At 52.1% G+C, this 23,951-nt stretch overlaps 1 protein-coding gene across 13 annotated transcripts; it reads left to right on the top strand.

Moving 5' to 3' along the window:
- On the top strand, positions 1-20,313 carry Ssuh2 (ssu-2 homolog). Of its 13 annotated transcripts, XM_087216673.1 has the most exons (13): positions 43-168; positions 308-450; positions 5,734-5,832; positions 6,149-6,230; positions 7,591-7,720; positions 9,120-9,180; positions 10,390-10,514; positions 11,475-11,537; positions 12,901-12,986; positions 14,244-14,336; positions 14,742-14,847; positions 15,644-15,751; positions 18,329-19,514. In XM_087216673.1, exons 4-13 carry the CDS (start codon positions 6,157-6,159, stop codon positions 18,752-18,754), a joined length of 1,272 nt encoding a protein of 423 aa, XP_087072799.1. In that variant the 5' UTR covers positions 43-168; positions 308-450; positions 5,734-5,832; positions 6,149-6,156; the 3' UTR covers positions 18,755-19,514. The 13 variants fall into 13 exon arrangements, with proteins under 13 accessions (XP_021115659.2, XP_087072786.1, XP_087072813.1 ...); XM_087216660.1 differs by lacking the exon at positions 308-450 and having other exon boundaries at positions 5-168; XM_087216687.1 differs by lacking the exon at positions 7,591-7,720 and adding an exon at positions 9,868-9,952 and having other exon boundaries at positions 12-450.
- Positions 20,314-23,951: the final 3,638 nt, after the last annotated feature.

The following is a 23,951-nucleotide window of genomic DNA, read 5'->3' as shown; positions in this document are numbered from 1 at the left end:
GGAACGGGTAGGGGTGGCTTGGCCTCTGTTGTATGCCAATCTGGTAACAATGGGCTCTCGTGGGAGGGGTAAGTGTGATCCTCAGAGCCCTGCAGCCAGCCCTCCTGAGCACAGCACCTCCTCAGCTAGACCTCTGGACCATGGACAGGGACCTGAGTGAAGATGACAGTAAGTAGCACTGCATGGCCTGGGCACCCACCTCTGTAGCCCACACTGAGAGAGCTGGCCTCAGCCCCAGCAAGGCCAGCTCTGCTCTGAGTTCCTGAGGGATCTACAGTCCTCCTCCCTGCCTTCCTTCCTCTCTCAGGTAAAGCCTGTATGCAGCCTGCTGCCTCTTCTTCCATTACTGATGAGAAGGCCAGGCAAAGCTAAGATGTGGACTTGCTCCCTGACTGCTGGGCCACCAGCCTTCCTTTCCCTAGGTGACAGTGACCCTTGACCCAGGCACGTGTAAGTGCGAACAGCAGATTCTTATTCCCATCACTTTCTTGCTTTAGCAATGAGCCTGCTTGTTTCATTATTGCTAGAGAAACACAGCCCGGGTGACCCCTTCCTGTTGTGAGGACAGAAATACAATGGAATCTGAAGCCTGCTTAAAAACATAAGGAAGGAAATGGTATTTTAGGAGGAACTAGGCTATGTTTGAAGGGAGGGAATTTTGGATCCTGAATTTGGAAGCGAATCAGGAATCAGGAGGTTAGAGTTTGAGTCCAGGTTCTGCTTTGACTGGCTGTAATGTTGGACAGTCTCTCACTTATCTTCTGTGAGTATCAGTTTCTCCATCTATGGAAAGACCTTAGGTCAGGAGCTCGTAGTCTGCTGACCCTGAGACTTGGGCAGTGTCATGGTGCCTTTGGGGGTTGTGGAGGGAGCCTACATCATTCTCCCCAATCCCGAGAGGCTGTGACACTGATACATCTTCAGCATCACTAGCCATGGTGAGCCCGGGACCTTTGCAGGTTCAATATGCTTTGTTGCCTCTTATGTTGGGATTATACAGCTTTAGGTTTTAGAACTGAAATAGAATATAAAAGCAACCTACACTTAGAGCAACTCAATCTAAATTTTGTTGGGTCCCTTTTCCACATTGAAGTAAGAGACCCAGACCCTTCAAAAAGTAAACCGAGCTGAGCATGGTGGTGCACACCTGTGATCCCAGCACTTGGGAGGCTGAAGCAGGAGGATTGCTGTGAGTTCCAGGCCAGCTTGAACTACATAGTAAAACCCTGTCTCGAGAAACAAAAACAAAGAAACAAAAAGTAAACTGCTATTAATGGAAAAGTTGGTCACCTGTGAGGTTCCTGTATTAGTCTTGTGCCTTTTTATAAGCCATCTGAGAGCGAGATGAATGCTTTCATTCCCTCACAATTCTAAAAGCCCTGGTTATGAAACAGGGCCCCCTGCATGCTGGGTGCCAGTGTGGTGGTACTCAGCTCAGCAGGAGGGTACCCTGAAGGTGTGGGGCCATCCAGAAAGGGGCTTAGAAACCCAGTGGGTGAACTGGAAGCAGAGCACCTTTTCTCCAGGTGTGAGAAAGGGAGCCCACTGCAGAACTTATGTAGTAAAAACTTGCACTGAGATGAAGTGGCTGCCCATCTCATCTGATGGAGACCACTTCCCATCCGCTAAAGTATTGCCCTCTGAACTTCGGGGTCTACACTGTAAGTGGCTTCAGAGAGAAGAACTTCCTCGGAAGGCGGCCTGAATAGGGACGCCCTGGATATGCACTCAGTGGAGATCCCCACAAAGGCCAGTGGCGCATGGCAGGTGCTGGGATGCCTCTGCAGCACCCCCTGACCGGTGCCTCTCCCGCCATGGCAGGCACTTCTGATGATAGGCTGGCCCCAGTTACGGCTTTCCCTGGAGTGTGTACTCTTTGGCCTTGATTGTAGGTACCAAGGCTATTCGTTTTTCAATAGCCTGCCTTTTTTAGCTCCACCAGATCCTGCTCTTAACAATTCTGAGTATAAGTGGGTTACCCACTCAAGGTTCCAGCTCAGAGCAAAAGGGGGAAAATCCATTTTTTTCCTGTACAGCATATCTTTGGTAATATAATTTTTTATTGTAGACTGAAACCTTCCCAGATATGATACAGAAAAGGATCTTGAAGTAAAGATGGGCTGTAACTTGAGCCCTCCATAATCTTCAGAGGGGGCTTCTCAGGTCCAGGGCCATAAAGCCTGGGTTGCAGCTCCTTCCTGGGCCTTAGACCCTGTGGAATTAGAGCAGAGCTGAGCTCAGGGCTGAGAATCCTGATCTGAGGCCGCTCTGCCGTCACCCTGAATGTTCCAGTGCTGGGTATAGGGGACCTCTGCTTGGCACTTGGGTCTGCTCTGTTCCCAAAAGGTTTACTTAATTGCCCTCACCACCCCCAATCTGAGACTCAGAGGCTCTCGTGGTATCATGGCGGGTTCGGGCCTCCTGTCCAGCCTTGGTGTTACACAAACCCTCGGGGAGCAGGTGCAGTGCTGATGTCCAGGTCTTGTCGGCTCACTCTGTTCTGACTGCCTTGATGTCCTGAATTAATTCCAAATGTTTACCTCCCATGGTCATTTTTACTTGTGGAAGAGCCAGAAGTCACACCATTCTGGATCTGGCAAATAAAGTGAATGAGGACTCACTGTAATGTTTTTGTGAGCCCTTGATAGCAGTGTTCATCACATTTATTATCATACTTCATAAAGACATGAAAAAGGGCTCCAAAACTCCTTCCGAAAGTGGCAAAAACTATGGGATAAGTATATTCCAAGTGAGTGGAGGGTATTGAGGGAACTAATGGCAATGTGTTTTTATGTAATAATTTTTAAAAATCAAAACATTCACCATATATTTAGATCTCACCTTGTAAGTGCACATTCGGTGTGTGCACATTGTTGTGCAGCCTTTGCCACTGTCAATTTCTGGAACCCCTTTCATCTTGCAAAATGAAAACTCTCCTCACTAACGAAATTCTCCACTTCATGTTTCCCAGGACCCCTGGCAGCCATCACCCTACTTTCTGGCTTTCTGTTCCTGTCACTTGCATGTTTCAAGTGTCATTCAGGTCACAAGGTGTCCATGTGCATGACTGAATGTGCACTCATTTGGTGCTCTGTGCACTGGCATGCTGATGTGTCCACTGTGTGCCACTCTTTGTCAAGGTGACAGATGGAGACAGGCTGCAGAATAAACCCGAGAGTCCTATGGTACTGGGGGCCATGGGAGCATGATTTCTGTGACTCAAGATTACTCATCTGGAAGCATGGGGAATTGCCCTAGATTGCTTTTCCCATCTGAATTAAAAAGAACGGCATTTTCAAAAGAGAAAGCTAAAGAGGCCATCCATTAATTGCCTCTTTCTCTGTAAGAAAAATTTCTTTCTGAACAAAAGAAAAATCCCTGGTGGCAAGTGAGCTGAAACACTACCTTGTTGACTGTCTTTGCAAAGTTTTCTCAACAGCCATCCGATGTTTCCATGCTGCCATGGAGACGCAGGGGGGTGAGCTAAGTAGCCCAAGTCCCTGGGCTTGGAGTGAGGATCTGAGTTTTAAGCGCTCTGTTCTTCCTCTCTCTGCTGCGAATCTGTGAGCTGGTGGCCCTGAGTCACATCTCTGAGCCTCATGTTGTTCTCTGCAATGAGGATAACTGGTTATGATGATGCATGTAAGAGACGGTGCCTGCACGTTCCTTGTGAGCCCCCAGATGTGACACGTGTGTTAGGATGTGGTGGCTCCACTGCCCTGAAACTCAGTCCCAGCACCACAGGAATAGGGACACAGCTCGAGGCCCCATCTGGTGACCTTCACTGCCAACTGCACAATGCCAGTGACGTTCCTGTTATGCTGGCTGAGATATGTACAGGAAATGACGCATCTTCCTGTAGGTCAGGCTCCAGACCTTTATTCTTGTACATAGCATAATGGCGGATTAATTTAGCTCTGAAGAACTGTGACTGCTGCCCCAGAGGTCAGGGCGGGTCCCAGCTGATGGATGGAGCTCTGACTTTCCAGCCTCTCGTTCTTCCCCTCTTTCTGCCCACTTTGTTTGGTTTGCAGGGGGACACAGAAGCCATATGGAATTTCCCTGTGTTCTTGTCAAGGCACCCATGACCGCAGAGTGGGTGGGGCAACCCCAGGGGAGAGGGCTGTGCTAGTCACTCTTCCTACACTTGACTTTCACATTGTTGTCCCCTGGTTTAAGGAAGCACTGTGAAAGGGGAAACCTGCCTGCTCAGGTCCAAGATCCCTCAAGCATTTATGAAGTGCCAAAGTGCCAGACACAGGTGAGGCACTGCGTGCACTTCCCCTCAGATGGCTTCCTGGAAAGTGTTTACGCTCACCTGGAAGAGTTGGGTCCCGCCAGTCCTCTCAGTGACAGAGTCTGGGCTGAGTCACAGGTCAGACCTACTCTCCTGAGCCCTCTGCTATGGCCCTCTGACTGTGACGGCATCTGCCATGGATGCACAGAGGCCTGGACCCCAGAGAGGCTCCCTGATGCCCCTCTAGCCTTCCCCCAGGCGAGTGTTTACATCACTCTGTGGGTGATCCTCAAGTCAGTAGCGGGCAGAGGAGAACTGAGGGGCCAGGCTCAACCCCACTGTGTTCACAAGTTCCATACAACTGTGTCCTGCTGTGGCTGGCTTCACATGACGATGGTCACATTGAGTCCTGAAGACAGAGACTGTTAGGGCCACCGTTTGAAGTGTAGTAAGTCCAGGTGGATCTTCAGATCAGGGACACCAGCATGCATGGGCATCACTGTGAGGCTTCGTAGTGTAGTCACTTTTCGACATAGCCACATCTACCCCTGTCTCCGGCACTGTCTCCTGCCCATCTTCCTCCACAGATGGCCAGCAAGGAGGAAGACCCCTAGAGATGGGGTAGTTGTTCTCACTGTCAGAGGACAAGGGCATTCTGGCTTTGGGGCAGGGGTAGAGAGGGGTTGTTCTTAGTGACACCCCTCCTCCTTCCTTGTTATCAGCCATGTTTTGGGGTTCCATCCTTCCTCACACCTGACTTCCAGATCAGCCTGGGCTGCGCTCAGTTAGAACAAGACCTGCTAACTTTTCTAGACTTGATTTTTACTGAACTTTAACAAACATGAAATACTATTTTATTTAGAGGCTTTAAAGCAGTGCCTCCCTTACCCACCCAAAAAGGGTCTATGAGATGGGGTAGATCTGCCAGACATCTGACCTGAGTCACTTTCCACTGACCATTTCACAGCCCACCCCATACAGTCAACTTCCCAGGACTGACTTGGCCACTAGAAAGGCAGAATCAGGTGTATTAGTCAGCTATCCTATCACTGGGACAAAATACCTGACACCACTTAAGGGAGGAGAGGCTTATTTTGGTTCATGATTTCAGGAGGTTCAGTTCATGGTCAGATAGCTCCAAAGCAAAAACATCATGCAGAAGGGCATGGTGGAGGAAGGCTGCCCAACTCATGGTGGCTGGAAAGCAGAGCCTGGCTGCAGAACAGTGCTAGAGAGGAAGGGGCGAGGGACCACTGATAGTCCCCAAGGACACACCTGCAAGACCCATTCTTCTGACCTGGCCCCACCTCCTAAGGGCCCATTCAGCTGTGACCTCATCAGTGTGCTAACTTGCCAGCCCCTACCCTGCAGATGTGTTCTGTGTCCCAGGATGCCAGTGTGAGCTGACTAATTCACCTGGGCTTTCTGCAGCACCCGTCTGCCCCACTCAGCTTCCCTCAGTCTTCCCCAAGGCTCAGGACTGTGTCTTCCTGCAGGTGTGGGGGACCTCAGTTTCAAAGCTGAGAGCCCTCTGGCACCCCCCACTGAACTCCTGGAGAGACTGTCCAGGCATGACTACCTTCTTCAGAGTGGCAGTAAGTCTGGGGGTCTTCTGCAGGCAGGAGCTGAGGCGGCTCCCTTTCTCTGGGGCCTGGGGAAGCCCCTCGACATGCTGGGTGGGAAGGGAGGGGACAGCCCCTGACAGGGACCAAGCCTGTCTCTGAGCCCAGCAGCACTGGTTTTAGAATCAGTCCCACTCATGTCACATGAGCTGTCGCAGATGCCTCCTTCCTTCCCCTCACACGCTCTTGCTCACTTGCAGACAGCCTTTCCTTCTCCCATCCCACAAACACCTGCTCCTTTGGGTGGCTGCTGGCCTCCTGACTTGTTCATTTCCTCCCCATCCCCCAGGACAGCAGATGCTCTTTCCACCTTCAGAGGCCCCAGGGAGGCCCTGGGAGCCACTGTCCTGGTCCTCCATTCTGGACTGCAGGTAAGGCTCAGGGTGAGCATTCCCACACATCATGCTGGCCCCACCAGAGCCCTCTTTTGGGATTCTTAACCCTGGCAATGCTTTAGAGTCCCTTGGGGGTACCTGCCCAACCAGATTCTGCAGGAGTGGAGCCTGAGAATCTTCATTTTACCAAGTCCTTCAGGCTGATTAGCTGCAGTTGAAATCCACAGCTGATACCAGAGATTTATAAACTCTAGCCCACGGGCTGAATCCATTCTATGCCTGGAAGCAAAGTTTCATTGTGATGCAGTCACACTCATTGTTTGTGTCTCATCTATTGGCTGCTTTTCCACTACAACAGCAGAGTTTACTAGTTGAGACAGAGACTGCAGCCTGAGAAAGCTAAAATATTTACCATCTGGCCCCCTTGTTTCAAGGGTTTACTAACCCATGGTCTAGATCCCTGGAGGAGCCAGGGGCGGAGCTCATGGTTCCCGGCCAGCTCCGTGCACAGAGATGGGGGAGCCGCCCCCTTATGGGTCCAGCCCAACCCCAAGAGAGTCTCCTGGGTTCCCCACTCTGCTGCTGCCAGAAACACCTCCCCCTACTCCTGGCCACCGGCCTGGAGTGCTGGGCACAAAGCCCGCTTCCCCTGGGGTAGCATCTCTGCCATTGCAGCCCACAGCTTGTCCCACTCTGGTGTCTTCTGCCTGGCTGGTTGGGTGTGGAGACTCCAGGTGTCCAAGTAAGATTAAATGCCCCTCAGGGCTGCCAAGGAGATAGGGCAGATCTGAAGATGGGAGGATGCAGGAAGGTGAGACTTCCTATTGGAGGCCTTGAGGGGAAGGCTTCACCAAGGGGCTGCGTACTCAGGGGAGAGGACTTTTGTGGGAGGAGGGAAGGGGTGTGGAGAAGGGACCCCAGCTCCTTCCCACCTGGGCCTTAGGCTGGGGCCCATTGGTCACTGCTCAGTAGGGATCCACCCCGCCTACCCTGTATACTGTTCCTAGCTCCTTTGGTCCAGTTGGGTTCCTTGAGGGTAGGAGCCTCATCTGGCCTGTCTCTGCCTCCTTCTACCTCGGGACATCCTCCCTGCTCTTCTCATCTGAAAGTGTTGTGGTTTAGTTTAGTTTTGTTTTTTGAGTTCTATGGCTTGTCAGCTGCCTCCTAAGCTACACACTTCATCTACTGTGCTTTTGCCGCCCTCTAGAACAAATTTTCACCTCATCCTGCCGCCGTGTGCCCTCCCCGTTGGACTCTGGTTGGCTTCACCATAGCAGCAGCCCTGGGCTCTTCCCCTCTTCAGGCCACAGTGTCTCCTCCATTCTGCAGGGCCTGGCCTGGTTAGCTCCCAAGCCCTTCCCAGACAGGCCCCTGCCTCTCTACTCTGTCTCACCAGAGTCCCTGTGGTGACTGAGGAGCTGGCCCGGGAGGCCCTCCTCAGCTTTGTGAACTCCAAATGCTGCTATGGCAGTGCAGCCGCCGGTGCCCTCGTAATCCAGGAGCTCAGGCAGCAGACCCTCTTCAGGGTAAGGGGCTGACGGGGCTGGAGACATTGGGGTGGGGCTGTGTGGCATGAATCAGGGGAAAGAAGTCAGGGTGAAGGTGGCACATGTGGATGTGAGGTGCTGAGTCCCTCCTGTAGTTTCTGTGTTCTGCAGCCATGAGTAATAATAACAAGAACAAACATCATGGATCATCACGGGCAAGTTCAAATGTGCAAACAGTATGCAAAGCACATGGAATTCACGTCTTGTCAAGCTCTGCTAGTTACTCCAGGCAGGGTCATATTGTCACTTGTCTCAGAGCAGGGACAGAAGTCTGTAGAGACAAAGTACCTGCCCAAGAACATGTGGCCAGAGGTGGTGGAACCAGGCTCTGGACCAGGCTGCTGCACACTACCCCCAGCTCCCTCTGCTTCCAAAGTGTCCCATGCCAAGGGACCATTCATTCATTCACTCCAGGGAAATCCTCCCCCTGGCACCAGACTGCACGCACAGGCACTTCTGTTTCCTTCTGCACAGAGTTCACACCTAGTGTTGATGACACAGCTGTCCTCTGGTGGGTGTGCATTCACGAAGAAATCAGATACAGGTAGTGGCTCCATTGGAGATCTGGAGGAAGGGGCCACCTTGGAACTGTGTGACCTTGGACCAGTCAACTGAGTGACCCCTCTGAGCCTCTGCTTCCTCACATGTATGAGGAAGAGCCAAACAATGGCCAAGATCCCATCTTGATCTGAGATTCTGAGCCTAAGGATCAAGAAGAAGTACCTGGACATTGGACACAATTCCACCTAAGCGGACCCTCAGAGCAGTGGACTCTGTGGACTCTATCTATCACAGGCCGAATAGTCCTTCAAGACTCCCTCTCAGAACATTGCTTCAGCAGTCCCTGTGGAACTGAAATTGCTCCAGTGTGAGGTGCCCTGACTGGCTGACCTCCCTGCATGTGGCTCAGGGGATCTAGAACCAAAATTGCTATTGCCAGCAGCACCAAACAGCACAGGGTATTGTGTAGGAGCAGCTCCGTGGCGGGGCGGCGGGGGCACTATCAAGGGGGCACCCTTGAGTTATAAAGGGCATGTGTATATGTGTGTGTGTGTGTGTGTGTGTGATTTTCTTCTCTCTCTCTCTTTCTTTCTCTCTCTCTTTCTTTCTTTCTTTCTTTCTTTCTTTCTTTCTTTCTTTCTTTCTTTCTTTCTTTCTTTCTTTCTTTCATACTAGGGATTGAACCCAGCACCTTTGCACTGAGCTACATCCCTTTTAAAAATTATTTTCTTTTTGTGACAGGGTCTTGCTAAGTCACTAAATTGCTGAGACTAGGCTCAAATGTGCCACCCTCCTGTCTCAGTCTCCTGGAGTGCTAGAGTTATAGGTGTGCACTACCATGGCCAGCTAATAGATGTAATGTTTTTCCTCTCGGTAGTACCGACTGGAGACCTTCAGCGAATCCAGGTTAAGCGAATGGACATTTCAACCCTTCACTAGTAAGTGAGCTATCTGGGCTCAGCTTGGGAGCAGATAAAGAGACGGTGGTGGGAAATCCAGGCCTGGGCTCAGCTGCTCATCCAGGCTGAGAAGCTAATTGTTTTGGAGCTGTGCCCCTCCCCATCTCTGTAAACACAGGGTGACTCCATCTCAGGCTCACCAGTGCTGATCTCGGGAGATGCCTCCTGGCCACTGGCCAGATAGTGTGGGTGCTCGGGCAGCTGCCTGCCTCCACCCAACCCTGGACCCCTGAAGTTTCTAGACCACCCAGGTTCCCCATAGCCCCTCAAGTCTGTGGTTCCCTCTTGGGGAAGCCCTGGCCCTGTCTGCTTTCTCTGCTCAGCCACTCAGTCCATCCTGCAAGACCCAGCCCATGTGTTTCCCTTTATGAAGCCTTTTGGGCTATGTCCCTCCCCAGCAGGACTGGCCAGACCTCTGAGTTTTCAGAGCTCTTTGCACAGCCTTTCTACAGAACACTTACCGTGTCTTGTCACCATGCTGCATCTGCCTCCTGCAGCAGAGGAGGAGACGGGATGGTGGTAAGGACTGCGGTGACAGACAATAGCTCTTGTTCATTGATCCCTCAGTATGTCCCAGCCCTATGCTAAGCATTTTATAGACATTCTTCTGTTTAATTTTTGCTACCATCCTCTATGGTAGGTGCCACCATTATCCCCATTTTACAGATGGGAGAACTGAAGCTTAGGGAGGCTGAGTAACTTGCCTGGAGTCCCATGGAGAGGAAAGAGAAGAGCCTGGAGTTTCACCCACGTATGCCCACCCAAAAGCCCGGGGCGCTCAACCAGCAGCTGAGGAGACCTTGTGCACTCATTTCTTTCTCTCTTTTTCACTACTGAAGATTGAATTCAGGACATTTGCACTGAGCTGCATCCCAGGCCCTTTTTAAATCTATTTTTTTTTTTGGTACCGGGGATCGAACTCAGGACCTTGCACTTGTGAGGCAGGCAGGGGAACCACTGAGCTAAATCCCCAGCCCTTTAAATTTATTTTGAGACAGCATCTCATTAAGTTGCTAAGTTGCCCAGGCTGGGTATAAATTTGGGATCTTCAAGCTTCAGCTTCCCAGAGTGCTGGGATGACAGGCATAGGCTGGCTTGTACATCATTTCTGCAGCCCTGGGATCTGGCCTAATGCCTGCTTGGTGAATAAATAAAGTCCTGTCCCTGTCTCCCCTCATTCTGTGTCAGACCACTTAGTCGATGGCCCACACAGAGGCACCTCGCCCAAGCTTTGGGACATCAAGGTCCAAGTCCCCGCAATGTTCCAGGAGGACACCAGGAAGTCCCAAGTGCCTCACTCCTCCCTGGTCAAGGTACGTGACTGATGGAATATTCACTCTTCTCAGACTTTCCAGGTTCTGCTTGCTTTTTATCCTCTCAGAAAAGAATCCTCCATCCAGCCTGGTTGTTCTTGCTCAGGTATAAGTGACCTAATTTAAAACCCTGAACCGTGGACTCATACAAAATCCCATTCGAATTAGGAAGTGGGCCTTCTCATGGCAGGAAGCCCATCCCATTCACAGAACTTTAGCTTTAGATGCTGAGCAGAACTTAGTAACATTCCCTGACTGTCTGTCCTGATGGTATATAACCCAGGGCCCAATCAAACTGACATAAATAAATGTTAAAACATTATTGATTTCCGTAGGAAGTCAGCAGGAAGGAGCCTTTAGCTCCCATCCTGTGTGATAGCAATAAAATCACGGTGGGGATGAGAGGAGTCTCATGTGTTGCCCATACTTTAGATCCTCTTCTCCTCTAATTATTGCCTGTTTTCACATTAGGGCTTCATTCAAGAAGGGGCTTTTCACTCTTGTGGTTTCGTAGAGTTATAAGATGAAAAAGACTTGGAGAGGGCAAGAAAGCATTCCAAAGCTGTTTTTATTGAGTGATGATTAAACTTGAGTAGAAAGCTCATTGCTGTCGCGCCAGCCCTGCCCAGGATGGGTGGGTCTGTTCCACAGACTGCCTTGGCACCAGAGGGACACACACCCTCAGACCTGCTGGTTTAGCCCCATGACAAAGTCAAGGCTCCAGGAATCCCCTTCCTGGCACTCAGGACTAATGGAGCCAGGCCTGGAGGAAGTGGGAACGAGCTCTCCTTAGCCTGCCTTCAAGGCCTTTGGGACCCTTTCATGTCACAGAAGGGCCATTCCTTCCTTGTGCTGTCTTCTCACTCTGGCTCTGAACCTGCACTTCCCTTTAAGATGGTGGCGTCTTGGCAGGGTGGGGGTGCTTGGAAACTGGGTCTAAGGTGAGCCCTTCACTCTCAGGACTGTCACAAGTGCTGTGGACATGGGCGGTACAAATGCAGTGGCTGCCACGGTGCCGGCACGGTGAGTCACCTTTGGGTTACCAGGAGGAAGTGATCGAACTGTTGGGAGAGGACAGGAACCCAGGGCTGAGCTGGGTCCTGGGTCTCCCTGAGTGAACAGGACCACCTCAAACAATCATCCTCCCTTTCGGGGCCTCCATTTTCCCATCTGTAAAATGGGAGGGTTTCAGCTGGATATGGTGATGCACACTTGTAATCCCAGCACTCTGGGAGGCTGAGGCAGGAGGATTGCAGTTCAAGCACAGCCCAGGTAACTTAGCAAGAACCTGTCTCAAAATAAGAAATAAAAAGGGCTGAGGAGGTAGCTTGGTGCAAACGACTGGGGTTTAATCCCCAGGACTCTAAAAAAAGAAAGGTTCCTCATCTGTAAAATGGGTGCATCTAGAGACCCTTGCCCTTGGACAGTTCCACTTTAGTTTTCCTGTCCTTTTCTCATCTGTCTCCCAGCACCATTGATCACCTCCTTAGTGCTAGGCCCCTGAGGCTTGGGAGCTGGGCTTATAAACCTTCTTTGGTCCCAGCCTAGCCTGCGGAGGTCCTGCAACCTAGTTTTAACTTATGACATCTGCAAAGACTATTTCTCAGTAGGGTCCTGTGCTGAGGTTCCTGTGGACTCGAATTTGGCTGAATTTGAGTTCAGCCCGGCACATGCCTGGAGCAGACACCCAGGCCTTTGGGCGTTAGCCTCCTTCCCGGAAGCCTCCTGGGCCCTTGGCTGTCCCTGGAGGAGGACCCCATTCCCACATGTTCCCTGCTCTGCCCAAGCGGAGCCTCCTCATGGGTCACACGCTGACCACCAGCCACCCTCACCTGTGTCTTGCACTGCTCACTTGCTGGCCACCTGCTCCTGCCGGGTGTTCCTGTCCTTCAGTTCATGTGCTGCCATGGGTTCCACGGCGGCCCGTGCCTGGCTTCTCTCTCCCTTTCTGTGTCCTCACTCCTTCCAGCTTTCCTGGGTGCACCTCCCTGGGGTCTTTCTGCTCCTCCTGCTTTCTGGGTGCCTCCAGTCTCCACTGATCTGTGACTGGGCCGCCTCTGGGGCCATTTCCAAAAGTGACCCCCATGCCTATCCTCTCCCCTCCTGTTCCCAGCAAGGGTCCCTGCCAGCCCCTGTGCTCCCTGCCCCTCTTGACACTAGGGTAGGGGTGTCCTCTGGGAGATTGGTGATGGGGGAGGCAGGGAGGCCGATGTCTCAGAAGAAGCAGGGATCCAGTGATGTGGAGTCTGAGAGCCCTCACATCTGACCCTCCCGTGCTCAGAGGAAGTGACCCGACCAGGTCACCAGGCTGGGATCGGCCCCAGTATCAAGTGTGCTGGGCCCTGCATCCCGGCAGTCCGAAGGCTGAGGCTGCAGTTGTCTATAGGTGAGATGTCCAGCGTGCAGCGGAGCCAAGCGCAAAGCCCGGCCGCCCCGGAGGTGTCCCAGGTGCTCAGGCTCCGGCAGGTGCAGGTAGGGGTGAGTGGGTGTCCCCTTCCTGCAGGGGATGTGCCCTGGCTCTCTGGCTCCTCAGTTTCCACTGTCTGTGTCCAGCTATGTTGCCAGGCTTTGGTGCAGAGTGCTGAGCTCCTCTCAAGGCCAGAAAACAGGCACTCAGCCAGCAGTATGTGCCAGGTGTGGTGGAAACACCTGTAGTCCCAGCACTCAGGAGGCTGAGGCAGGAGGAACACCTCGAGTCTGAGGCCAGCTTGGGCTACATAGTGAGTTCAAGGCCAGCCTGAACTACATAGCGAGACTCTGTCTCAAAGAACCAACAAAAACAAAAACAACAAACACAAAAAACATACCCAGAAAAACCCAAGCAAGCAGTATGTGGGCAAGAGTGAGGAAGAAGGTTCGGGGTGTGTGTGGGGGTCTTTCTGTCCACACAGGGAAGTGATTTTCCAAAACTACCTAGAGGGCGATTCTTACCTCTGAGGAGCAGGTGCTGAGCAAAGCTCTGGTTATAAATTTATATCAGGGCCTGAATGGAACAAGGCAAATTGGTTGATTGACTAAACAACCAACAATGCTCTTTCTTTGCTCACTGCATTTTGTAAATCATGCCCTTTAATGTGCTTATAAATCTTTAAAGAGAAACAAAATCAGGAGGAGGGAGAATATTCAAAGCTGAGTGGGTAAATGATGCCTGTGGCTCATCCACTCTCACACTTTCCTTCTGGAAGCTGGATGGTAAAGCTTGGTGCACCTTCCACCCTGAGTAGGGAAGAAGGTCTTCTGTTTGGAAAGAAACTCAGGCTTCTTTTATTTGTCAGTGGAAAAACACTATTTTAAACTGGTGTTAGCAAAAACAAATTTACAGGCTCAAGCCAGTGAGCTCAGCAGTGTAACTCCAGGATTTCATCAGGGCTCTTTGGACCCAGGTTGGAATGCTGGAGGGACCACCGGTGGCCCAGCTCAGTCACCCTAGGAGAGAAGGGTGCTCCAGTCAAGCCCTGGGGTGGCTCTCAGTGTATTTGCCTGGGTCCTGTGCCCATCTCTGTATGGGCTGTCACTGCCAGTGAGATGGAATCCAAGCCCACAGAAGGGCAGGAGCAAAGCCCAAGCACCAATAGGCTGTGTGGGGAGGGGTGGCCTGAAAAGGGTAAGGAAACAAGGGATGGGTGGTGGTAGGCATGCCCTCCCTGCCCACCTCCGGGAGAGGACTCGGGGACCTTGGGAGCTTCCTGGACCTGCAAGCTATCGAACAGTACTAACTGTGGCCCTCAGGTGCAGCATGTGCTCAGGGCGAGGGAGCAAGACGTGCTCCACCTGCAAGGGGGAGCGGAAGCTGGTGCACTTCGTCCAGCTGGTCACCATGTGGTACGTGGCAGCCCCTTGGTGCCAGGGGTGAAGGAGGGGCCGGGGATGTGACCGAGAAACCACTTGGTAGGGCTTTCATGGTGCAGAGAGCTGCCAGGATTTGGAGGAGGAAAGTCCTGGGGGAGGGGATACAGTAGGGTAGCCCCATGGGCCCCTGAGCAGGCAGACATACTGAGCACAGGCACTGCCACTGCTCTGCAGTGAGGTTGTCCTGCACCAGGTGGCAGACTGAGCACCTACGGAAGTGTAGAGAAGTCCCTGAAGTGAACATTTAGCCTCCTTTCCTCACTCCCTATCGTGCATGGGGGATGCTGAGGCTGAGAGAGGCCCAGGGACCCCAGGCTGCACCTTTTGTGTGTTTCACCCTTCACCCTGTTCCTGACTGCTCCTTCTCTCTCCTTCCAGGAGGAACAGCCTGTTTGAGTTTGTGTCTGAGCCCCACCTGGACTGCCCCAGGGAGCTCCTGGCCAAAGCCAAAGGAGAAAACCTCTTCAGGGATGAGAACTCGGTGGTGAGGAGGGCTCTGTGGGCAGGGGCAGGCTCTTCTGGCCAGTGTGGGGGCTGCAGTCACCGGCAGGTGGGTGGGGACACAGCTGCTGGGCAGAAAGGAAGCTCCTGAGCCCTTCGGTCCCTGAAGCTTGGATGTGGGAGGGGCCGGAGGTGAGACCAGGTAGCATCCTAGGGTCAGGTCTGAATGCCTGGCCCATACCTGCTTTAGAAGTAGACTTTTCTTGGATCCCCGCTAGGGCCCTGCTTGTTTATCGTCTACTGCTGTCTTCTTGCTCCTGGGGCAGAGTTGAGGAAAACAGGCCACATGGCTCACAACACCACATACTGTCTGGGCCTTTGATGCTCAGTCAGGGCCCTTGGGGAACGCGCTCTGACAGGCAGGGCCTGTGGTGGTGACCTCTCTGCCCTCGGCATCCACAACAGCACCAGGCCCAGGTGGATGCTGAGGAGGTGGTTTCAGAGGGCAGAGGGCAGGTCTGGGGCTCAGCAGTTTCAAAGACAGCAAAGAGCTGTGGAGGACAGGCCTGCTCTCCATGTGGAGGATTCTCAGCACGGCCCAGGACACAGGCCCTGGGTGGTAGTTGCCTTGTCCTTGGACTTTATGTAGGCTGACTGCTAGCTCTAGGGTTTACTGATGTTGCACAGTGTGTCCATAGCTCACACAAAGTGCTGGGCACACAGTAAGTGGTTTCAGTGTTTGAGTGAGGAGTGGATCTGAGTTCCTGATCCCAAAGCCCAAGGCTCCAGGTGCTGGCGCTGTGGGTCTGAGAAGGTGAAGCAGTCCGTGTCTCCCCCAGGTGTACCCCATTGTGGACTTCCCCCTGCGGGACATCTCCCTGGCCTCCCGGAGGGGCATCTCACAGCACAGTGCAGCCCTGGCCTCCCGGGGCCGCATCCTGCAGCAGGTAAGTGAGGGGCTGGTGGGCCACCTGGCTCTCACTCTCTTCCTGGGCCCCAACCCTGGGGGATTAGATCTGGGGCTGTCAACTGTGGGGCTCCAGGGCCAGGCGGGGTGCTGTCCCTTGGTCACCAGAAGGGGAAACTGACCCTTGCTGTCGGCCTGGGGACTCTTTCTTGAGACTGTGGGGTTGAGGAAGGGGAGGCAGGGCCAGGACAGGTTATAGGGAGAAGGCAGAAGTGCCAGCTGCACCATGGGACCATGGGGCAGATGGCAGGCCTTGAGGCCAGCTATTCCAAGCCTGGGCTCTGCTCTGAGATGCAGAGCAATGCAGGGTTTCCAGCATGCATGAGGCACTGTGTGGCTTTGATTCTGACTCCTGGTTTTCAGTTCGGGGAGAAGAGAGTTGGAGATTCAGGTCAGAGGCTGGGCTAGATGCTGGAATCCCAGCCATGCCTGCTCCCAGAGGCCCTGTTTGGGCAGTTTATCCTAGTGAGCACTAAGTGGGAGTGCTGCCCACCCTGGCCCCAAGTCCCCAGGTGTGGCTATGAGGTGCCCTCCCTCACCATGCTGCTGGCTGGGGACCTCATAGTGAGAGTCTGGGCCTGTGATCAGCCCTGTGACAGGAACCTGGTGGCTGGGCTTGGGCCTGCAGATGGGATTGGACCCTGGATCTCCCGCAACCTGATGTGGTCCCAGGCCAGCTACTTCCTCTTGAGTCTGGTTTCTTAGCTGGACTCAAAGGACTTTGCAGAGAGGAAGGACTGGGCTCGAAGTGCTGGGCACCTGCTGCTCAAGGTGTTTCTCTTCTCCTTGTTCTCTGCAGGGAGCCTTGCCCTCTCTCTCCATGACTTTCCTGTTCGAAGTGGCGAGAAGGGCATATTTACTAAGAATTACAGGGGCCAACTGGGCTGGGAAGTAGAAATCATGCAGGTTGGACATGGTGCACTTACCCGCACCCAAGTAGGCTGTCACAGAGGGGGGGTGGCCCTCATCCGGAGACACGGCCACCGCTCGGCTTGTGTTAGCACAGGGCCAGAGGGCTCAGACCGCCTCATGTCTGGCTTTTTAAACAAAACCTTCCAATTTGTCAGTATCAACACCAAAATTCCAAAACAGCTGAGAATGCTGAATGGGCTGATGGGCCTGCTCCAGCTTCCCCTGGTCTGATCCAAAGTCATGACTTCACATAAAGGAGAGGAGGCCCAGAGAGTGGCCGTGCTTTGCCAAGGCCGCACGGCCCCTTAGTAGCAATGCTGGAAGCTATGTGGCGATGGCTCACAGGGATGCTCCAGCCAGCTGTGGGCTTGTGGGCCCTGGTCACTGCAGACAATGTGCTTACCAGGTTAGCACCTGCTGCCTAGCTTGAGCTCTCATTTCCCACTCCTGGGCTTCAGTGTCTTTATCTGTATAATGAGGGGACTTGGGGCTGGATGTGGGGCACAGGCCTGTAATCTCAGCACTCTGGGAGGCTGAGGCAGGAGGTTCTCAAGTTCAAGCCCAGCCTGAGCAACTTAGTAACCAAGGACAAGTGCCAGCTTCTCCTCTTTCTGTTCCCACACAAGCTGTGGTCTTACATGATGCCTCTGGGCTGTCTTCCTGAAGGCCAGGGAGCTGGACCTCTTCGAACCTCTGATTGTAGGAACTGAGGGGGCGGCCTCCCTGGCACACTGCCTTCCCGTGTGGCCAGGATGGTCTCTGGAGGGAGCTGAGCTGCAAGCCGGGGCTGGGTGCAAGAGCAGATTGGAGGAAGGCTGGCGGGCATGAGGCTGTCCATGGAATGAGTTCCTGAGAAGCTCTGGCTTGGGTTGCAGTTAAGAGCACCAAATAACAAGGCATCCACTCCAGGGTCCAGAAGAGGCTTTGGGAGGAAAGGAGGGAGGGAGGCTGGGAGCTGCTGGACACCACAGACTTTAACTGGGCTATCACTTTTTTTTGGTGGTGCAGGGAACAGAAGCCAGGACCTTGCATGAGCTGGGCAAATGCTCTGCCATTGGGCCACATCCCCAGCCTGACTCTATTTCACTTAGGAGGCAGACAATTTAAAATCTTTCTTGGACTGCTCACTTGGCAGCTGGCTAAACTGGAGCCCAGGAAGGGGACAGGACCTGCTGCTGAGATCACACAGGCTGGGGTAGCAGGTCTGGGACTAGGATGTGGGTCTCAGGAGTCTGTCCCTGCAGCACTGTCCCCTCTGTAGCAGCACAAGTTATTTGCAGACAAATTCAGGAGTCTAAAAGTGCAGGTGAAGAGGCAAGGCACATTTTTCTCGAAAAGGGGACATAATGGTACATAGGAAGCCACTTCTGTGACTCCTTTTTCCAAACTGGCCTTTGGTCCCAGAGCTGAAGACAAAGCTTCATGTCAAGATTTTACTCAGGATGCAGAAGGCAGTGAGCAGAATCCAGTCATGAGAACACATTTCGACTCCCCGGCCAGGGCCAGGAACCTGAGACTAGACTCTGTCCCCTGTGGGCACAGACTATCACTAGGATACATTTCTGGCAGAGGAGGAAAGCTCAGTCTTCCGGCCTCACTTTGTTGTCTCAGCAACTCTGTGAAAGTTTTTATCCCCATTTTACAGACGAGGAAGCTGCGGCCCAGAGGACTGGAGCACAAGATTGTGCAGAGAGCTCCAAGGGAAACTCCTGCCCTGACCCCAGTTGCCCTCCACTCCTGCACTCACTTGCCCCTCCCGCCCTCCTCGGAAGCCCGGGGGAGGGGGAGGCTTTCCGCTGGCCGACAGAGTCCAGCATGGGTGGCTTCAGCTGAGCCCCTTCTGCCAGGGCCTCCAAGTCATCGCCACAGCAGGAGCACCCGGCCCCTCCCATGCGGGGAACTTCCTGCCAGCTCACCTCTTCCTGGGCTTGGGATCCCCAAATCCGACAGTGTAACAGGGAGACACCCAAATGGCACAGGAGCGGCCCCCCAGGAAGTCCCTGAGCAGGCTCCCCTTACTTCAGGAGCCTGTCACTTGCCTACGTCAGCTGTGCAGGCTCAGGGTCAGTAAGAAAACAGCCCTGGAGGCTGACAGCGGGGTGCCCAGTGTGCTGTCCGCCCCCAGGATCTGTGCTCAGTCCTGCCTCAGGGTTCAGGGAGAGGTGGAGAGCTTCGGCTGGGCACCCAGGACCACCCGTGGGAGGGAGCACACACTGGGATATTTAAAAGGCAGTGGGTGCTGGGAAGGGGATCTGAGCATTAAATGGGCGAAGCTGTGGTGAGGAGTTGGAGCTTGAACTGGGTCATCTCCCAGCCCTGAGCTTTCACAAGCCCACCAGCCTCAGCGAAAAGAAGGAAACACTTGAGAAAGATTTTGCCCAAGTCAGGGACCATATAAAACTGGTGGGGTGAGGGAGGTCTGAGAGCACAGCCTGACACAGCCTGACACAGCCCATCAAGCTCTGAGGTTTCTCTGGTAGCAATGTTTTCTGTTAAAATTTAACTCAGGATTTATAAACCACTTCCTAGTACCCCTGTGAGTGTTTCAGCGTAAATGTGTTCAAGATGACTCTATCTGCCAACTTCCTCCTGCACCTCATCTTAAAGTTAGCGCTCTGAAAGATGTTGCATTTGGCTGGTGGCTTTCCCTGGGGCTGCGTCTGCCCCACTTGGTAAGACATAGACTCTGATGGTAGCTGAAGATGAGAAGTCAGCTTTTCCCAGAGCTTAGGGTATGGGAAGGGGCAGAATGAAACATAAATCTAGACAGGCAGATTGGACTTTGCAGCCAACTCCAGAGTTCATGCCAACTCCAGAGCATGAACTTTATCCCACAGGTAGCAGGGAGCTACGGAAGATTTTGGAGCAAGTGCCTGACTGGAACAGAACACTGAAGTTTGTTTTTTGAACATTTGTTTCCTCAGCGGCAGACCATCGAGCTGGTCCCCCTCACAGAAGTTCATTACTGGTACCAAGGAAAGACTTCTGTTTACTACATATACGGCACTGACCACCAGGTGTACGCAGCGGCCTACCCTGCGTGGTGCTGCTGTGGCTGCACCATCGTCTGACCACACATCTGTCAGGGCCCCTCCTCACCTGCTGGGGTGGGTGCTGACGTCTGAGCTTGCACACAGTTGGCCACGTTGGACAGCCACATACAAACCCTGCATTCCTTCCAGAAAGGTCAGCGGAGCCTGTCTCAGCCACCCACAGGGTTCACCTGCCATGCTCTTTTGGGACAGAAGCCATTTCCCTGTGGCGCGCAACATACAAACATCCCTCTGGTGCTCATGTAGGGGTGTTACTTAGTTAACACACAAAAGGCTCATCAGTTACTATTGGAATGCTAATTTTCATTTAGTATTCTGCTTGTTCTTTGATTCCCCCCCCATACCTTATTTGGAATGACTTCTGACCATCTGCTCTTAACAGATTGGTGCATTGTAAGTGAGTAGAAGGAGCTGATAATTTTCTTACCACACCTCACGTAGGGAGTCTGAACACTTAAACACATGTATTTTCTAAAAATGACTTTCTTCTAATGTCTGATTTATATTTCAACTTAATGTTGCTTTCTAAAAAATTATGTATAAGCGAGCTGTGTATAAATTTTATTTAGGACCCAAAGGAAGCATCGTGTATGTTAAAGTTGACCTAAGGGCCCATACACAGTGTTGGCTTGTAAACCCATTAGGAAGTTCCTCACTGAGAGGAAGTGGATGGGAAACAGAAGGTGCCTGTGAGCCCTCAGCCAAGGGGTCCTTGGATCAGACAGCTTTGGTGAAATCCCAGATGGATACGGGGTCTCCCTACCATTCCACAGCTGTTTTGTGGTTTCCCCTGTAGGATCAGGTTTTTGTGACCTTTGCTGCCTTGGATCACGGGACACCTCAAACCCTACGACTGGCCACCAGGGACTTTGGCTTGGCCTGGTTCTGTTTTGTTTCAGAAGAGCATTACACTCAGCTCCAGTTAGCAGAGGCTGGGGCGCAAAGAAGACTGCAAACTGGGCGGGCAGAAGCCCTTCCTGTCTTAGGAGGGACAGACAGCCTTAAGTCTGTCTGGGGTGATGTCCTGGAGCTATCTGTGCTTTGTCCCAAATGGCATCTCATGTCAAAGAGAAGAGACTGGGACAGGATCTTTTCCCCACTGAGCCAGCCCTGTGCTTCCCTTCCCTGTAGTTGTAGTTGGGGTTGCAGGCTTACTGTACCTGTACACAGTGGTTGGTAAAACAAGAATTTGGGTGACCTTGGGCTTCCTGCAGAGCTCAGGGGAGGCCCGGGGTCCTGGAATGGAAGAGCGTGTGTGTGTGGTGTGTCTAGGAGGACGGTCACCGCTTGGGAAGCAGGAGGGACTTCTTGCCCCCACCTGGTGTTCTGTCCTCCCCTCCCTGTCCTGTCATTCTCTAATTCCCAGTATCCCAGCCTTCAACACCAGGTCAGTTTGAGACCCATCAGGCTTCAGTTTCTAGTGCCCAGGGAGCCCTTTACATGGAGGACGATACGTTTTCGGTCGGGGTAAATGGCTCAGAGGCTTCTGTTTCTCAGCAGGGAATAACCTTCTTGGTACGGTAGTTTGGATGTCGCTGCTTTACACTCAGAGTTTCAGTATCTGCCCTGTTTGCTTGCATTTAAGGCTCTGCTTTGGTACATTTCTTTGCTCCCCTCCCTCCCCACATTGGGCGACAGAACTGAGATTTCCAGCTAAAAGGAAAATGGAATTGCAGTATGGCGGGAGAGTGAGCTAATCTTGCAGGCTAAAATTAGTTACTGTGCTTTTAGTGATAAGCAGCTGTCCCATGATCAGAGGTAGGGAGTTTCAAGGGGCCGGGGCACAGGGTGGGGCTTTTTTGCAGGAGACACTTCAGTGTGGCAGCTGCTCGAGGTGACCTCTGTGGACACAGCCTTGGCTCACCCTGGCTCACTGTGTGTCACCACATGGGTGCCGTCCACCTCTGCCACCGCCTGTTCTCAGAGGTCTTCGTGACCATTCAGATGGGGGTTGGGACTCTGCCCTGGTGTCTGTGGTGTAGTGGACACACGTTCCTGGGAGATGTCAGGGGCTGCCAGGTGTGTGAGAGGCACAGGGAGGCACTTGCCACAGCGAGAGGGAGGTCAGACCCTCAGCCATGTGGTGTTGATGGTAGGATGTCCAGGCTCGGACCCTGAGGTCCTGTGGCTCAGGCAGCGGTTTCCAACAGCCAGGCCAAGCATTCGGCCCCTCTGTGCACCAGGCTCATTTGGAAGGATGCCAGGCCTCGGACTCCCAGTCCCATGCATAGATTTTTGGGGTAATGGTGGCTGGAATTCTGCATTATTAACCAGCGTTGAGGACTCATAGGCAGTTTCAGAACAGGAGATTAGAGTCAAATTAGCTGGACTTTAGGATCAGAAATTCCAGCCTCTAGTAGTTATCTTTGTGCCCGAGGCAACCAACTTCACAAAATAGAGGTTTATCTAGCTCACAGTTTGGAGGATCAAAGACCAAGACAGAGGAGAGGGGTCCCACTGATCTCACCTCTGGTGAGGAGGGAGAAGAGGAACCACAGCAGTGGCTTCAAAATGAACACAGAGAGACACTAAGATCCCAAAGTCCCCTCCATGGGCACGCACCATTAACCTGAGGCCCTAAATCTAAAAGCTCTACCACCTCCCAGTAGTGCCTTCCCATGAACCAAGCCTGCAATGCATGGACCCTTGATGGAGGTCAGCACAATCTTCAGTTTCAGCACTTAGCTCAGACTGGAGAGTCCTCCTCCAAGCCTGTTTCTTCATCTGCGAAGGAGATAACCCTCGCTGGCTCACAAGGCAGTTTTAGGGCTCACACATGACCACAAGACATCAAATGTGTAAGTGCTTTGCAAACCAAAGCAATATTTGCAAACCCAACATTTTTCTGCTTAGGGGCAGAAAAGAGGAATTTAATGTTCCTGTTGCTGTTGACTCTGCCCACCAGAGGGCAGCAGATGCACACAATGCAAACTCCGGACCTGCTTGTTTTAGGAGTTCAAAGTCCACGATTAACCTTTACTCAGCCCAAGGACACCTGGGTTCCTGAGAGGTTCTAGAGCCTCAGGAAAATTGAGGCAGCTCCAGAAAGTTTCTTCAGAACTGGTTTAGTGTGTCTTTTGTTATCAGTAGGCTCCAGTTAAGGTATTTTATTCTTTCAAAGGCAGGACATCAAGAGACACCATAGTACCATTTAGGAATCCAGGCTGAGATACCAAACTAAAAATTTTCTGTCTAGGTTCACACCTTAGCTCTTTTTTCCCCTAGTGCTGGGGATTGACCCCAGGGCCTTTTCACTGAGCTACATCTCCAGCCCTTTTTTTTTTTTTTTTTTTTTAATTTTAAGACAGGATCTTGTTAAATAGCTAAGATGTCCAGGCTTCTTTTGAACATGTGATCTTCCTGCCTCCGCATCTCAGAGTGCACGCATTAGCGCTCAACTCCAGGTTATCTTTTTATTCCTTTCTCTCTTTTTTTCCCCTTAAATTCTTTTATTGGTACATTTTAGGTGTACAGTACATTTACATTTCTCATTGGGAATTGTACCTTTACATGATGCATCTTGGTTCTTATTTTTTCCCCATTCCTAGCCCTCCCTTCACCCCCTCCACCCTTCCCTATTGACAAAGACTTTGTTTCCATTTTTTCCATTTCTCATCATTTTTCCTTTCCTTTCTTTCCTTTCCCCTACCTCTTCCACTTCTCCTACCCCTTTGGACCTTTTCTTCCTATTTTGCATTATCAATTATTCATTTTAATCATTGGTGCATTTTAGGTATACAATATAATGACATTCATCATTGGAAATTTGCACCTTTACATAATCTCTCTTGGTTCTTATTTTTTTCTCCCTTCCCCTGCCCTCCCTTCAACCCCTCCATCCCTCCCTATTTACAAAGACTTTGTTTCCATGTTTTCATTTTCTCATATTAATTCCATTCCCTTCTTTCTTTTCCCCTCCCCCTCCCACTTCCCCTTCCCCTTTGCCCCTTTTCTTCCTATTTCACATTATCTATTATACCTTTTAGTCCTTATTTACGTTTTCCGTTTCTTTCATTCTTCAGACTTGAGCTTGGTGCCTTCTCTATCCTGGGCACTGTCAAGGGCAAGCTCCTGTGAGATGCAGGTGCTGATCTTGTCTTGAAAGTACTTGGACTTTAAAGGAAGTATCATGGAAAGCAAGCATTCTGGGGTACCACCAAGGGCCAGGTGCTGCCGTAGGCTCTTTGAGGGTGCCCTTGACAAGAGCCCTGTGGG

This window comes from Heterocephalus glaber, unplaced genomic scaffold, assembly GCF_053883595.1.
Source record: "Heterocephalus glaber isolate CG9 unplaced genomic scaffold, H.glaber_assembly_v1.0 deba00000122, whole genome shotgun sequence".
NCBI classification, from domain to species: Eukaryota; Metazoa; Chordata; class Mammalia; order Rodentia; family Bathyergidae; genus Heterocephalus; species Heterocephalus glaber.
Note: the sequence above shows the minus strand (reverse complement) of the source record. Positions and strands in the feature narration are given on the sequence as shown.